The following is a 12,526-nucleotide window of genomic DNA, read 5'->3' as shown; positions in this document are numbered from 1 at the left end:
GGGAAATCTGTATTTTTGCTTGGTTCTGATTGTGATTAAAAATAAAATGTGTGTGCACAGCCCTACAAAGAAGATTGAAAATAAACTAGAATATTCCATATATGGTAGATTTCATCTTTCTTTGTATACATTATGTGTCTTTTTCAAACTTTCTACTTTGTGATAGTGCATATTGCTTTAGCAATCCAAAACGTTATAACAAGATTTGCTGTGTTTGTTTTTTTGTCTTCGTTTTCCTACATTCTACAGAGAGGAGCAATAGTGAGTGAGCCAGCTATTCAAGTGAGGAGGAAAGGAAAGAGCACCCAAGTATGGACCATTGAGAAGCTGGAGAATAAATTAATTGATATGAGAGAACTTTATCAAGAATGGAAGGAAAAGATTCCTGAGGTAAAAGGGACAAAATGTCAAGGAGCTTTGGTTGCATTAAAAGGACAGAATATAAGTGATTTAGCCATCAGAACTGGAGAAGGAAATGACAATCCACTTCACTGTTCTTGTCTGGAGAATTTCATGCATGGGGGAGCCTGGCGGGCTACAGTCCATGGGGTCACAAAGAGTCGGACATGACTAAGTGACTAACACACAGTCGTCAGAACACACACACCGGCACCACTGAATATCTGTAGTGATGCTTGGGACATTTATATTAGAAATATAAAGTGAAAGTGATCTTGAAAGGTCAGTTGGATGGGCCATAAAATATGTGATCCTCACACAGATAGGAACTAAGTGAAGAGAACATCTAGCACCTTCTGCATCTTGAGTACATTTCAAGTGAAATGAAGTGGAACAAAGTGGATTTGTGCTGTTTTGTAGGTGGTGTTAAAAATCAGCTTAGATGGGCCAGCGTGGATTTTGTATTCATTAGCATATGCTCATGCTCCCCTAGCGGTGTTCATGGCTGGGTACATGCTAAGAATAATTTTAGAGAGCATGTTCCATTGTTCGGACATGAGTAATGGAAAAAAGGTAGGGTGTGCCAGGGAAGACGGGGAGGGTTGGGGTGGGGTGTGTGGTGGGTGGGGCTATAACTGATGGAAAGGCTTTCCACGCCTTTTCATCAGTTATTGCCCTAACTAACAAACCCCTCCTGTGTGCTAGTTTTGTTTTATTTAATGACATGATTCTGATTTTACTTTTAATTGATGTGGATAAATGCTTTCTTTTTGAAACATTTAAAAACAGATGGTTTTAAATAGTTATTAGGTTGATGTTTTCTTTCCTACTCACCCCCTACACCCAACCCCCTAACATGTCCTGCCACTCAGGCTAAGCGACTCTGCGGGAAACGAGGTGACCCTTTCTATGAAGCCCAAGAGAATCACAACCTGATTGGTGTCGCTAATGTGTTCCTGGAGTGTCTCTTCTGTGATGTGAAGCTTCAGTATGCAGTTCCTATCATCAGCCAGCAGGGGGAGGTAAGGACGAGCCAGCCTGGGAGAAAATGACCATGGCTCAAGTGTGTTTTTTTTGGTTTGTTTTAACTCGATTTAAGTTATGTTCTTGATTTAGACCCAGAAACTAGGGTGAAGCCTCAGGATCACATTCTTTTCCTCTACTAATATCAGTAGAAACTATCAACATTAACTCATGGCTTTAAAAGATTATTAGAACATGTTTTTTGTTTGTGGTTCACAAGGATTTTCTTCGTTTTAATCGAATTAGAAATCTTTTGGAGACCAGATTCGGCTCTGTGCCCCACATTGACTCCTCTTTTAAGCTCTTACCTCCATAATACCCTTTAGCTCCTTCCTGGCCCCTAAGTGATCTTTACAAGATATAAAAATGAAAGTGAAAGTTGCTCAGTCATGTCCAGCTCTTTGTGACCCGATAGACTGTATAGCCTGCCAGGCTCCTCTGTCCATGGAATTCTCCAGGCTAGAATACTGGAGTGGGTAGCCATTCCCTTCTCCAGGGGATCTTCCCAACCCAGGGATTGAACCCAGATCTCCCACATTGCGGGCAGATTCTTTACCATCTGAGCCACAGGGGAAGCCCTTATAAGATATAACTTGAGAGGATTATTTTGAAATCTGAAATATTCAAAACAAACAAGCTTAACCATCCTATTGTTACCACCTCTTTTAAAAAAAAATGCCTCTCATATTTCAATTATTTCATTATATTGGCCTTATTTCAGCCTGAAACATTTCAGAAAATGTTCAAGTTCTAACTTTTTTTTATTACCCAGTTCAGCAACAAATGTCTTCATTTTAAATTTAGCAACATCAATATTTCATGACGCTACTAAATTTAAAAGTAATTTGTTCTTTAATAACATGCAAACTTGGAAATACTAAGTTGCTTTTCATGATTCTTTTTTTAAGTTACATTTTTATTTTACTTTTAAAATTTATTTTTAATTGGAGGATAGTTGTACAATGTTGTGTTGGTTTCTGCCATACATCGACATGAATCAGCCATAGGTATACGTATGTCCCCTCCCTCTTGAACCTTCCTCCCACCCCATCCCACCCCTCTAGGTTGTCACAGAGCACCAGTTTGAGCTGTCTGCATCATACAGCATATTCCCACTGACTGTGTAGTTTACGTATGGTTTGTGGTTCTTAGAGCAGGCTGAGAATAGGGCTCCACTCTGCCTGAAGTGAACCCAGAAAATAAACCTGAGGTTCCCAGCTGTGATGTGTAAGTACATGGCTCATATTCCCACACGTGTAACCCACCTGTGAACACTATGCTGCTATAGGAGACTAATGAAGTTACTGTTTGCCATGTTAAAATGGGCACAACTCCAACGACAAAGGGACGTAATAGCTGAGTCCCTAGTCAGGGTTACTTAAGCTAGGGTCCATGGTGGGCTTTGAGTGTTCCACTGATACCCCTAAAATTTTACTAAAAATGTATTAGGTTCTCAAAAAGCATTAGGGGAAAAAAGCTTTAAGAAGTACCATCTCCTAAGTGATTTCTCCTTTCTTCCCTTTCTCATACTCCTTCCTCCACATTTGTCTCACTTGTCAAATGCCATCACTCATTTCTCGCAGGTCCTGGGTGCCAGGGCCAGTTGCTCTGCAGAAGGTGGTCTGAGCTGTCTTTGAGAATGAGCCTCACTGTTTAAGATGACAGCAGCACTGCCAGCGCGTGGGTCCCCTTCACGACTTGTCACTCCAGCCTTAAAGTGTGGTCTCAGGGATAAACCTGGCCGATGACCGCACTCCAAGTCTGCGAAGGTTGGGGTGACTCCACCCATTAAATTCAGTTCTGTGCCAGCAGTTACAGGAGAGATGCTGCTAAACTCTCAACGATCCAGAGAACCACTAAAGGGCTGGAGACTTCAAGCCCCACCCACCCCCTTTTTTTAGAAAAACCACCTTAAAGGACCTGTTTCCTTATAACTTAGTGGCTTTGTATTTGTCCTCCCTCCTGGAGTACGTCTCACCCTTCACCCTGCTTCCAGCCACCATGTGAGGTCTGTTCGCCTTTTCTGCTTCCAAGAGAATAGAGGCCATATGAGCCCAGTGGCCTGACTGTTTGGTTTACTGTTGTAAACGCAATGCTTCGTACCTTCCCTGGCACCCAGTCACTTCTCCGTAAATATCTGTCAAGTGGATAAATTCGTCTCGTGACAACCCACACATATCTCTGTTAGAGCAGTTAGTCTATACTGCTGTTCTGGGTTTTTAATTCTCTGTCTCCTCGTTTGACCGTGCGCATCCAGACAGCAGAGCCCGTGTCTTTATCTTGGTGTTCCCCACGATGCCAGGTATTTGATCAGATGAGTATGTGAATGAATATATGAATAAGGGAAATAGATGACTCCAAGTAGCATGTGTTAGCTGCCTTTGTGCTGTTCATGAACTGTCCTGTAGAAGAAGGGTAAGAATGAAGATGATTCCAGGAGGCAGATTTCGCTCCAAGTAAAGCCTGGGGATTTCCGAGCAGGTGATGGAGCGGACTAGCTCTGGAAGTTTCCTGTTGCTGGAGGTGGCCTAGTTGTCACGGTGGAGCTGCTCATTGGGGGTTATGGTTGCATCCTTCCCATCTCAGGTTGGTTTTGTCCACAGGCTGCCTTTTAACCCCTCGGTGCTCTGGTTCCTTGACCCAGGTTGCAGGGCGTCTCCACGTGGAAGTGATGCGAGTTACAGGCGCCGTCCCGGAGCGCATGGTGGAGGACGACTCCTCGGAAAACTCCAGTGAAAGTGGGAGTCTCGAAGTTGTAGACAGCACCGGGGAAATCATTCACCGAGTCAAGAAACTGACATGCCGGGTGAGAGGGCAGGGCTGCAGAGGCTCGAATAAGTGATCTTTTCCATTCAAAACAATTTGATGGAAAATCTTGGGCATTTTGCATATAACATGAGTGAGTGAGTGAGTGAGTGAGTGAAAATCGCTCAGTCGTGTCCGACTCTTTGCGACGCATGGACTATACAGCCTATGGAATTCTCTAGGCCAGAATACTGGAATGAGTGGCCTTTCCCTTCTCCAGGGAATCTTTCCAACCCAGGAATCGAACCCAGGTCTCCCACATTGCAGGCAGATTCTTTACCAGCTGAGCCACCCGGGAAACCCAGGAATACTGGAGTGGGGAGCCTATCCCTTCTCCAGCGGATCTTCCCGACCCAGTAATCGGACCGGGGCCTCCTGCATTGCAGGCAGATTCTTTACCAACTGAGCTATGAGTTAAACTTTCTGACAGCAAACATGGTAATGGACAGTACTTTTTCCAGAAGTATAGCACACTTTATGATGACAGTTGTGTGAAGTTTCAAAAGTGTCTATGCATGTAAGCTGCAAGGAGTGTATATTGTTTAGTGAATCATGCTTTTCTAGTAAAGGTTGCAGCTGTATCTGAAACTCAGTCGTTAGGAAAGTTTGAGAGCGATGTGTGCATTTGTCACCATGCTCATATACTGCAGTTACAAAACTGTGGTACAGATGTCATTACAGATGCTCTTGGATGTGTGTGTACTCAGTCATGTCCGACTCTTTTCGACCCCATGGACTGTGGCCCACCAGGCTCCTCTGTCCATGGAATCTCCCAGGCAAGAACACTTCAGATGTCAAATGGATGACTGATTTATTTCATCCCTATGAAAAGCATGCATAGTTTGTTTTCTTTATGAGAGTTATATTTGCATGTTTTGTTTTTTTTTTTCTCTTCAGGTAAAAATTAAAGAAGCAACTGGGCTGCCCTTAAACCTCTCAAATTTCGTCTTCTGTCAGTACACGTTCTGGGACCAGTGTGAATCCACGGTGGCTGCCCCTGTTGTGGACCCTGAGGTGCCTTCCCCGCAGTCCAAGGATGCCCAGTACACCGTGACCTTCTCTCACTGTAAGGTACAAATGCCACTGCAAAATGAACTACCTGGGAGGCTGCCGGCCGGAGCCCAGTTCAGAAGTCTACTTGTAACTTATAGGTTTTCCCCATTATGAAACATAATATGTTTATTAGGCTTTTTAACCTCCAAGTGTACTTTATTTTTTACATACAGCTCCACTATATATTACAATTATTTTCCATGGACAATTCGTAATAGATTCTCAAGACTACTATTTTTTTGAAATTGTGCCCATCTTTTCTGGTTCAACACTTAGAAAACACATCCATATCATCACTTGTAAAATTTCACATATGTAAAGTCTGTCAAGTCATTCTTTTTTTTGCCTTTTTAAATTTATTTAATTGATGGATAATTGCTTTACAGAATTTTGTCGCTTTCTGTCAAACCTCAACATGAATCAGCCATAGGTGTATATATGTCCCCTCCCTCTTGGGCTTCGCTCCCATCTCCCTCCCCATCCCATTCCTCTAGGTTCATATAGAGCCCCTGATTGAGGACCCTGAGACCTGCAGCAAATTCCCACTGTCTGTCTGTTTTACATATGGTAATGCAACTTTCCATGTTACTCTTTCCATATGTCTCACCCTCTTCCCTCTCCCCATGTCCATAAGTCTGTTCTCTATATCCGTTTCTCGATTGCTGCCTTGCAAATAAATTCATCAGTTGTCAAGTCATTATTTTTATGAAAACAAGTAGCCCACTTTTTTTAAGCTGTGTTCACCAAGTCTATTTGTCAATTCTTTATTAATCTTTTGTTGTTGTTGTTCTCTGAATATTCTTTTAATTATTTCTCATATTTCTTTAGAGCCAAAAAGTTGCTCCTTTAGAAGGGTGAAACCTGGATTTAAAATATGTCCTAGTTAACAACTAGCTTAATAAAGACTAGTCTCAGAGGCCTTGGACTCACTATGTGACCTGGAATTTTTTTTCACCCCTAAAATGTGTAGTTTGTGCTAATTGGTCATTAAGTTTATTTTCCTTTTAAAATTCTGGCCCTATCTTCAAATATTCCAATCCCAAAGAAAGGCAATGCCCAAGAATGTTCAAACTACCACTCAATTGCACTCATCTCACGTTCTAACAAAGTAATGCTCAAAATTCTCCAAGGTAGGCTTCAACAGTATGTGAACCGAGAACTTCCAGATGTTCAAGCTGGATTTAGAAATGGCAGAGGAACCAGAGATCAAATTGCCAACATCTGCTGGATCATAGAAAAAGCAACAGAATTCCAGAAAAACATCTACTTCTGCTTCATTGACTGTGTTAAAGCCTTTGACTGTGTGGATCACAACAAACTGTGGATAATTCTGAAAGAGATGGGAATACCAGACCGCCTTACCTGCCTCCTGAGAAATCTGTATGCAGGTCAAGAAGTAACAGTTAGAAGTGGACATGAAATGATGGACTAGTTCCAAATTGGGAAAGGAATACATCAAGGCTCTATACTATACTGTCACCCTGCTTATTTAACTTACATGCAGAGTACATTATGTGAAATGCTGGGCTGAATGAAGCACAAGCTAGAGTCAAGATTACTGAGAGAAATACAATAATCTCAGATATACAAATGACACCATTGTTATGGCAGAAAGCAAAGAGGAACTGAAGAGCCTCTTGGTGAGAGTGAAAAAGCTGGCTTAAAACTCAACATTCAAAAAACAAAAATCATGGCATCTGGTCCCATCACTTCATGGCAGATAGATGGGGAAACAATGGAAACAGTGAGAGACTTTATTTTCTTGGGCTCCAAAATCACTGCAGATGGTGACTGCAGCCATGAAATTAAAAGACGCTTGCTCCTTGGAAGAAAAGCTATGACCAACCTAGGCAGTATGTTAAAAAGCAGAGACATTACTTTGTCGACAAAGGTCCATCTAGTCAAGCTATGGTTTTTCCAGTAGTCGTGTATGGATGTGAGAGTTGTACCATAAAGAAAGCTGAGTGCCAAAAAATTGATACTTTTGAACTGTGGTACTGGAGAAGACTCTTGAGAGTCCCTTGGACTGCAAGGAGATCAAACCAGTCAGTCCTGAAGGAAATCAACCCCGAATATTCATTGGGAGGACTGATGTTGACGTTGAAGCTCCAATACTTTGGCCACCTGATGTGAAGATCTGACTTATTAAACAAGACCTTGATGCTGAGAAAGATTGAAGGCAGGAGGAGAAGACGACGACAGAGGATGAGATGGTTGGATGGCATCACCGACTCGACAGACATGAGTTTGAGCAAGCTGTGGGAGTTGGTGGACAGGGAAGCCTGGCGTGCTGCAGTCCGTGGGGTCTCAAAGAGTCAGACACGACTGAGTGACTGAACTGTACTGATCTCCAAACAAAACAATAAGTTAGGTAGTATAACGTTAAAGCAATACAGCACAGCACAGCCTTTCCATTTCCTTCCCTTTCCTGCTAATGGGAAGGAAAGGAAACTGGTTCCTTGCCTGCTGCTTTGTTCTGGGTGATTTGCTTTACTGCTTCATCCATTCAGCGTCTATTTCTTCACTCATCTGCGAAAAGTTGGAGTGAGAGGGCCTTTCTGGTGGCTCAGTGGTAAAGAATCCGCCTGCCGGTGCAGGAGATATGGGTTCAGTCCCTGTTCTGGGAAGATCCCACATGCCAAGAAGCAACTAAGCCGGTGTACCACAACCGCCAAGCCTGTGCTTAGACTGTGGGAGCTGCAACTACGAAGCTCGTGCACCCTAGAACCTGTGCTCTACGGCAAGAAAGCCACCACAGTGAGAAGCCCGAGCACTGACATAAATAAATAAGTGAACGCTTTTTGCAAAGTTGGAGTGGGAGAGTTTAAGAGCAGGAGTGCAGATGGGTGGAGATAATCATACAAAATTTAATTCTGTTTTTAATCTCCTAAGCCATAGCAAAGAACAATCATAAATTCCTCTTTTTTTTTTTTTTTCTGTGCTGATTGGTCTGTTCCAGCTGAAAGTCGGAGTGGTGTGGGAAAAAGAGACCGAACCACAAGGAAGGGAGGACAGGTTCAGCTCTGCAACAGCAAGCGGTGTGACGTGGGGCGGCTGCTTTCCTCAGTGTCCTCTTGTATTAAAGAAAGGAACTCAATTCAGTTATCTCGGAGTATCCCTTCCCATCTAATAAGGCTGGTTTCCTTGCCGTTTTCTGTCCAACAGCAGCAATGGGTTTAAAGTTGGGATCAGGCTAACCTACTCTGAAGTGAATCTGTCCAGTTGAAAGGTAACAAGGAAATTTCACAGATTCCTTTCTGCATAATTCCTGTCCTGTTCCCTTTCCCCTGCTTATCCCAGGACTACGTGGTGAACGTAACGGAGGAATTCCTGGAGTTCATTTCAGATGGAGCACTGGCCATCGAAGTGTGGGGCCACCGGTGTACCGGGAATGGCAGCTCCATCTGGGAAGTCGATTCCCTTCACGCTAAGACGAGAACACTGCATGACAGGTGTGTGCTTGGCTGAGGGCTTCAGACGCGGGGTCAAGGCTCACGCTTGGACAGCGGTTGAGAATTAGGACTCTCTGAGCCTATTTCCTCCTTTGTGAAATGGGAATGATGAAAGAAACTACCAGGTTTTGAAAAAATTCAATGGGGAAAGGAACATCTTTTCAATGAGACTGAGACATCTGGGTATCTATTTGGAAGAAAACAACCTTGATCTTAATTCACATGATTCCACAAAACTTAATTTGAGATGGAGCATGACTTTAAATGTAAAAGATACAACTATATAGCTTATAGAAGAAAACAGGAGGGTATATTCTTCTAAAGCTGATCATTTGCTTCTCCCATGACCCAGCAGTCATCCTTCTAGGTATTTGCCCAAGAAAAATGAAAATGCAAGTCTATAAGCAGCCTGGTACATAAATGTTTATGGCAGTTCTATTCATAATGTCCCCCAAACTATAAACAACCCAGATGTCCTTCAGTGTGAGAAATAAACTGTGTTATTAGTCACACAATAGACTATTACTCAACAATAAAAAGGAAAAGGACTCTGTCCCACTCTTACCCATTTGGACAAATCTCACAAACTTTGTTTTGACTCAGAGAAGCCAGAGCTAGAAGAGCACAATACTACATGATTCCATTTATATGAAGTTTCTGAACAGATAAAACTAATCTGAGGTTATACAGCTACTGTGAATGGTGTGGGAATTGAGGGGGAAGGGGCCTGAGCAAACTTGCTGTGGTCATGGCCAGACAAGGGGCACAGATGTGTGCATTTGTCATGACTCATCCAGCTCTATGCTTGAGAGCTAAACAGTTCACTGAATATGTGAACTGACTATTTTATTCACTCAATAAATTTTATTCACTCAATAAAATAAATAAAAGGAACCTATACCATAGGAGGTTGTTTTGAGAGTTTATTAAATAAGAAAATAATTTGTGTGATACACATAGCACAGTGCCTTACGCATAATAAATGCTCAGTGACTTGGGGCTTCTTCCTATTGCTAATAATGTGTTTGATTAATAATGACATGGATGGGACTTTCCTGGGGCTCCAGTGGTTAAGAATCCATCTTCCAGTGCAGAGGACGTGGATCAATCTGTAGTCGGGGAAGTTACACTCCTACTTGTTGAGAGGCAACTAAGGCTCTTCCCAGGTGGTGCCATGGTAAAGAATTCACCTGCCAATGCAGGAGATGCAGGTTCAATCCCTGGGTCAGGAAGATCCCCTGGAAGAGGAAATGGCAACCTATTCAAGTGTTTTTGCCAGGATCATCCCATGGACAGAGGAGCCTGGCAGGCTATACAATCCATGGGGTCGCAAAGAGTTGGATGAGATTGAGCACACACGCGTGCTGCAGCTAAGACCCGACAAAGTCAAATAAATAAGAATAAAAAAATGTTAAAAGAATAATGACTTGGTTGTTTGCTGGGACGTGTTTCTGCAGGTGGAATGAAGTTACTCGCAGAATAGAGATGTGGATCTCCATCCTGGAGCTAAACGAGCTGGGGGAGTACGCCGCCGTGGAGCTTCACCAGGCCAAGGACGTCAACACAGGCGGCGTCTTTCAGCTCAGACAGGTACTCGGTTTGCCTCGGCTTGCTTCATGCTTTCTCCGTCACAGACATTTTCTGGGACTCTCTAGTTCTTGCCTCTCTGTTCCATAATTCTTCCCCCTCTCCTTTATCCTCTTCACCTGTCCCTCCCGGTTCCCATTCCTGGCACCCATTTCCGCATCGCACCCCCACCTCTGCAGGGTCATTCCCGGAGAGTCCAAGTCACAGTGAAGCCTGTCCAGCACTCCGGCACACTGCCACTCATGGTCGAAGCCGTCTTGTCCATCTCCATCGGCTGCATCACTGCCAGGTCCACCAAGCTCCAGAGAGGGCTGGACAGCTACCAGGTGAGACCAGCAGGTTTGAAATCGTGTTTAACAAAGATTGGTTAATACAGAACTAAGGCAGTCCCCTTTAGGAATATAACTAAACTCTTTGCCTTAACCATGTATCTGCCCCATCCCCACCCCATTCCTATGTCCATCCATTGCCTTTTTTACTAGGTTTAAAATACCATATTGGCTTAGTGCTGCGTAGTAATAATTTTATTTATAAACACACATTGAAGGTATTGTAATCATTTACTTTAGGCAGGTTTTATTTTACATCAGGCCCAAATTATGTTGGGTATGTGACTTTGCTAGCTTTGGCCTGATTCCACTTTTATTAATATAAAATTGCCCCCAGATGCGGCCATAGTTAACCAGCTCTCTGAAAGCTTTCCTTTTTTTAAATTGAAAGTGGTCCTCATGATCGTTTATGTTCATTAAATCTCCTTTTGCTAAATCTTCTGTTTTCATTTTTTTAAAAATTAAAAGGTGGGACCACCTAAGAATTCATCACATTTACCAATCACAATAAACTTTGAGATCAGGGACTTGTCCCCAGGGGCCTGAAAGAACTCACATGCTTCACTGAGTCCCTGGTTTGCGATCAAATATAATTAGAGACGAGCTTTCCCAATGGCTCAGTGGTAAAGAATCCACCTGCCAATGCAGACGGAGAAGGCAATGGCACCCCACTCCAGTACTCTTGCCTGGAAAATCCCATGGACGGAGGAGCCTGGTGGGCTGCAGTCCATGGGGTCGCTCTGAGTCGGACGTGACTGAGCGACTTCACTTTCACTTTTCACTTTCATGCATTGGAGAAGGAAATGGCAGCCCACTCCAGTGTTCTTGCCTGGAGAATCCCAGGGACGGGGGAGCCTGGTGGGCTGCCATCTATGGGGTCGCACAGAGTTGGACACAACTGAAGTGACTCAGCAGCAGCAGCAGCCAATGCAGAAGACCTGGGTTCCATCCCTGGTTGGGGAAGATCCCCTGGAGAAGAAAATGGCAACCCGCTCCAGTATTCTTGCCTAGAGATTGCCGTGGACAGAGGAGCCCGGCAGGCTACAGTCCATGGGGTCGCAAAGTCAAACACGACTTAGCAACTAAACAAGAGCAACTTAATTAGAGACTTGGAAGAATCAGATCATTGAATCCTGGCTCCCTCACTGCCACACGTGAAGGCAACATGCTCCATGTCATGATGGGGAGAAAAGGTTTCTCTGCAGAGTCTGGGCAAAAGCCCAGACTATCCTGAGAATGATTCATCTTCCAGCCTTTTGGCTTCATGGCAGCGAGGACTTTCCTGAAAGCTAAAAAGGACATTGGAAAAAAAAAAAAAAGGACATTGGCTTGGACTGTTGGGCCAAAAGGAAGGCACAACTTTGGGAGACTCACCCCAGGCCAAAACTGCCTCAGACTCAAAGCCTGAGAAGAGTGTCAATGGAGCTGTGAGGCTGGAGTCTGTTGTCTCGGGGGATGCTTCTCCACCAGACTTTTCCTTGTGTGTGGAGTAGATGTTATTAATAGGCTGTCCTTCACTTGGCCATCAACTTTGAGGGCAGCTACAGGGCCTGGTAGAAAGAGCTCAGACTTGGAGTGAGGATACTTAGTTTTGTTTGACTTAACCGAGTCATTTCAACTTTGAGTTCTGGGACTTCCCTGGTGGTTGCCTGGTTAAGAATCTGCCTTAAAATGCAGGGGACATGGGTTTTGGTCCCTGGTCGGGAAACCAAGATCCCACATGCCTTCGTGCTGCAACAGAAGATCCCATATGATGCAACCAAAATCCCACATGCTGCAACTAAGACCCAATGCAGTCAAATAGATAAATAGTTAAAAAAAAAAAAAAAGATTTTGAGTTCCCTTTTCCTTTCCTCCGAGACTATGAGGTAGATATAA

The 12,526-nt window shown here is 43.6% G+C and overlaps 1 protein-coding gene across 13 annotated transcripts in view; it reads left to right on the top strand.

Moving 5' to 3' along the window:
* KIF13A (kinesin family member 13A) overlaps window positions 1-12,526 on the top strand; it is a 196,447-nt gene that overhangs the window by 153,631 nt on the left and 30,290 nt on the right. For all 13 annotated transcript variants that reach the window (XM_043450877.1, XM_043450882.1, XM_043450881.1 and 10 more), the window contains 7 exons: window positions 250-390; window positions 1,272-1,421; window positions 4,067-4,228; window positions 5,125-5,298; window positions 8,581-8,732; window positions 10,190-10,322; window positions 10,499-10,645. In XM_043450877.1, the coding sequence (XP_043306812.1) occupies window positions 250-390; window positions 1,272-1,421; window positions 4,067-4,228; window positions 5,125-5,298; window positions 8,581-8,732; window positions 10,190-10,322; window positions 10,499-10,645 (1,059 nt within the window). The remainder of the gene's footprint in view (window positions 1-249; window positions 391-1,271; window positions 1,422-4,066; window positions 4,229-5,124; window positions 5,299-8,580; window positions 8,733-10,189; window positions 10,323-10,498; window positions 10,646-12,526) is intronic.

Source organism: Cervus canadensis, chromosome 28 (assembly GCF_019320065.1).
Source record: "Cervus canadensis isolate Bull #8, Minnesota chromosome 28, ASM1932006v1, whole genome shotgun sequence".
Lineage (NCBI taxonomy): Eukaryota > Metazoa > Chordata > Mammalia > Artiodactyla > Cervidae > Cervus > Cervus canadensis.
Note: the sequence above shows the minus strand (reverse complement) of the source record. Positions and strands in the feature narration are given on the sequence as shown.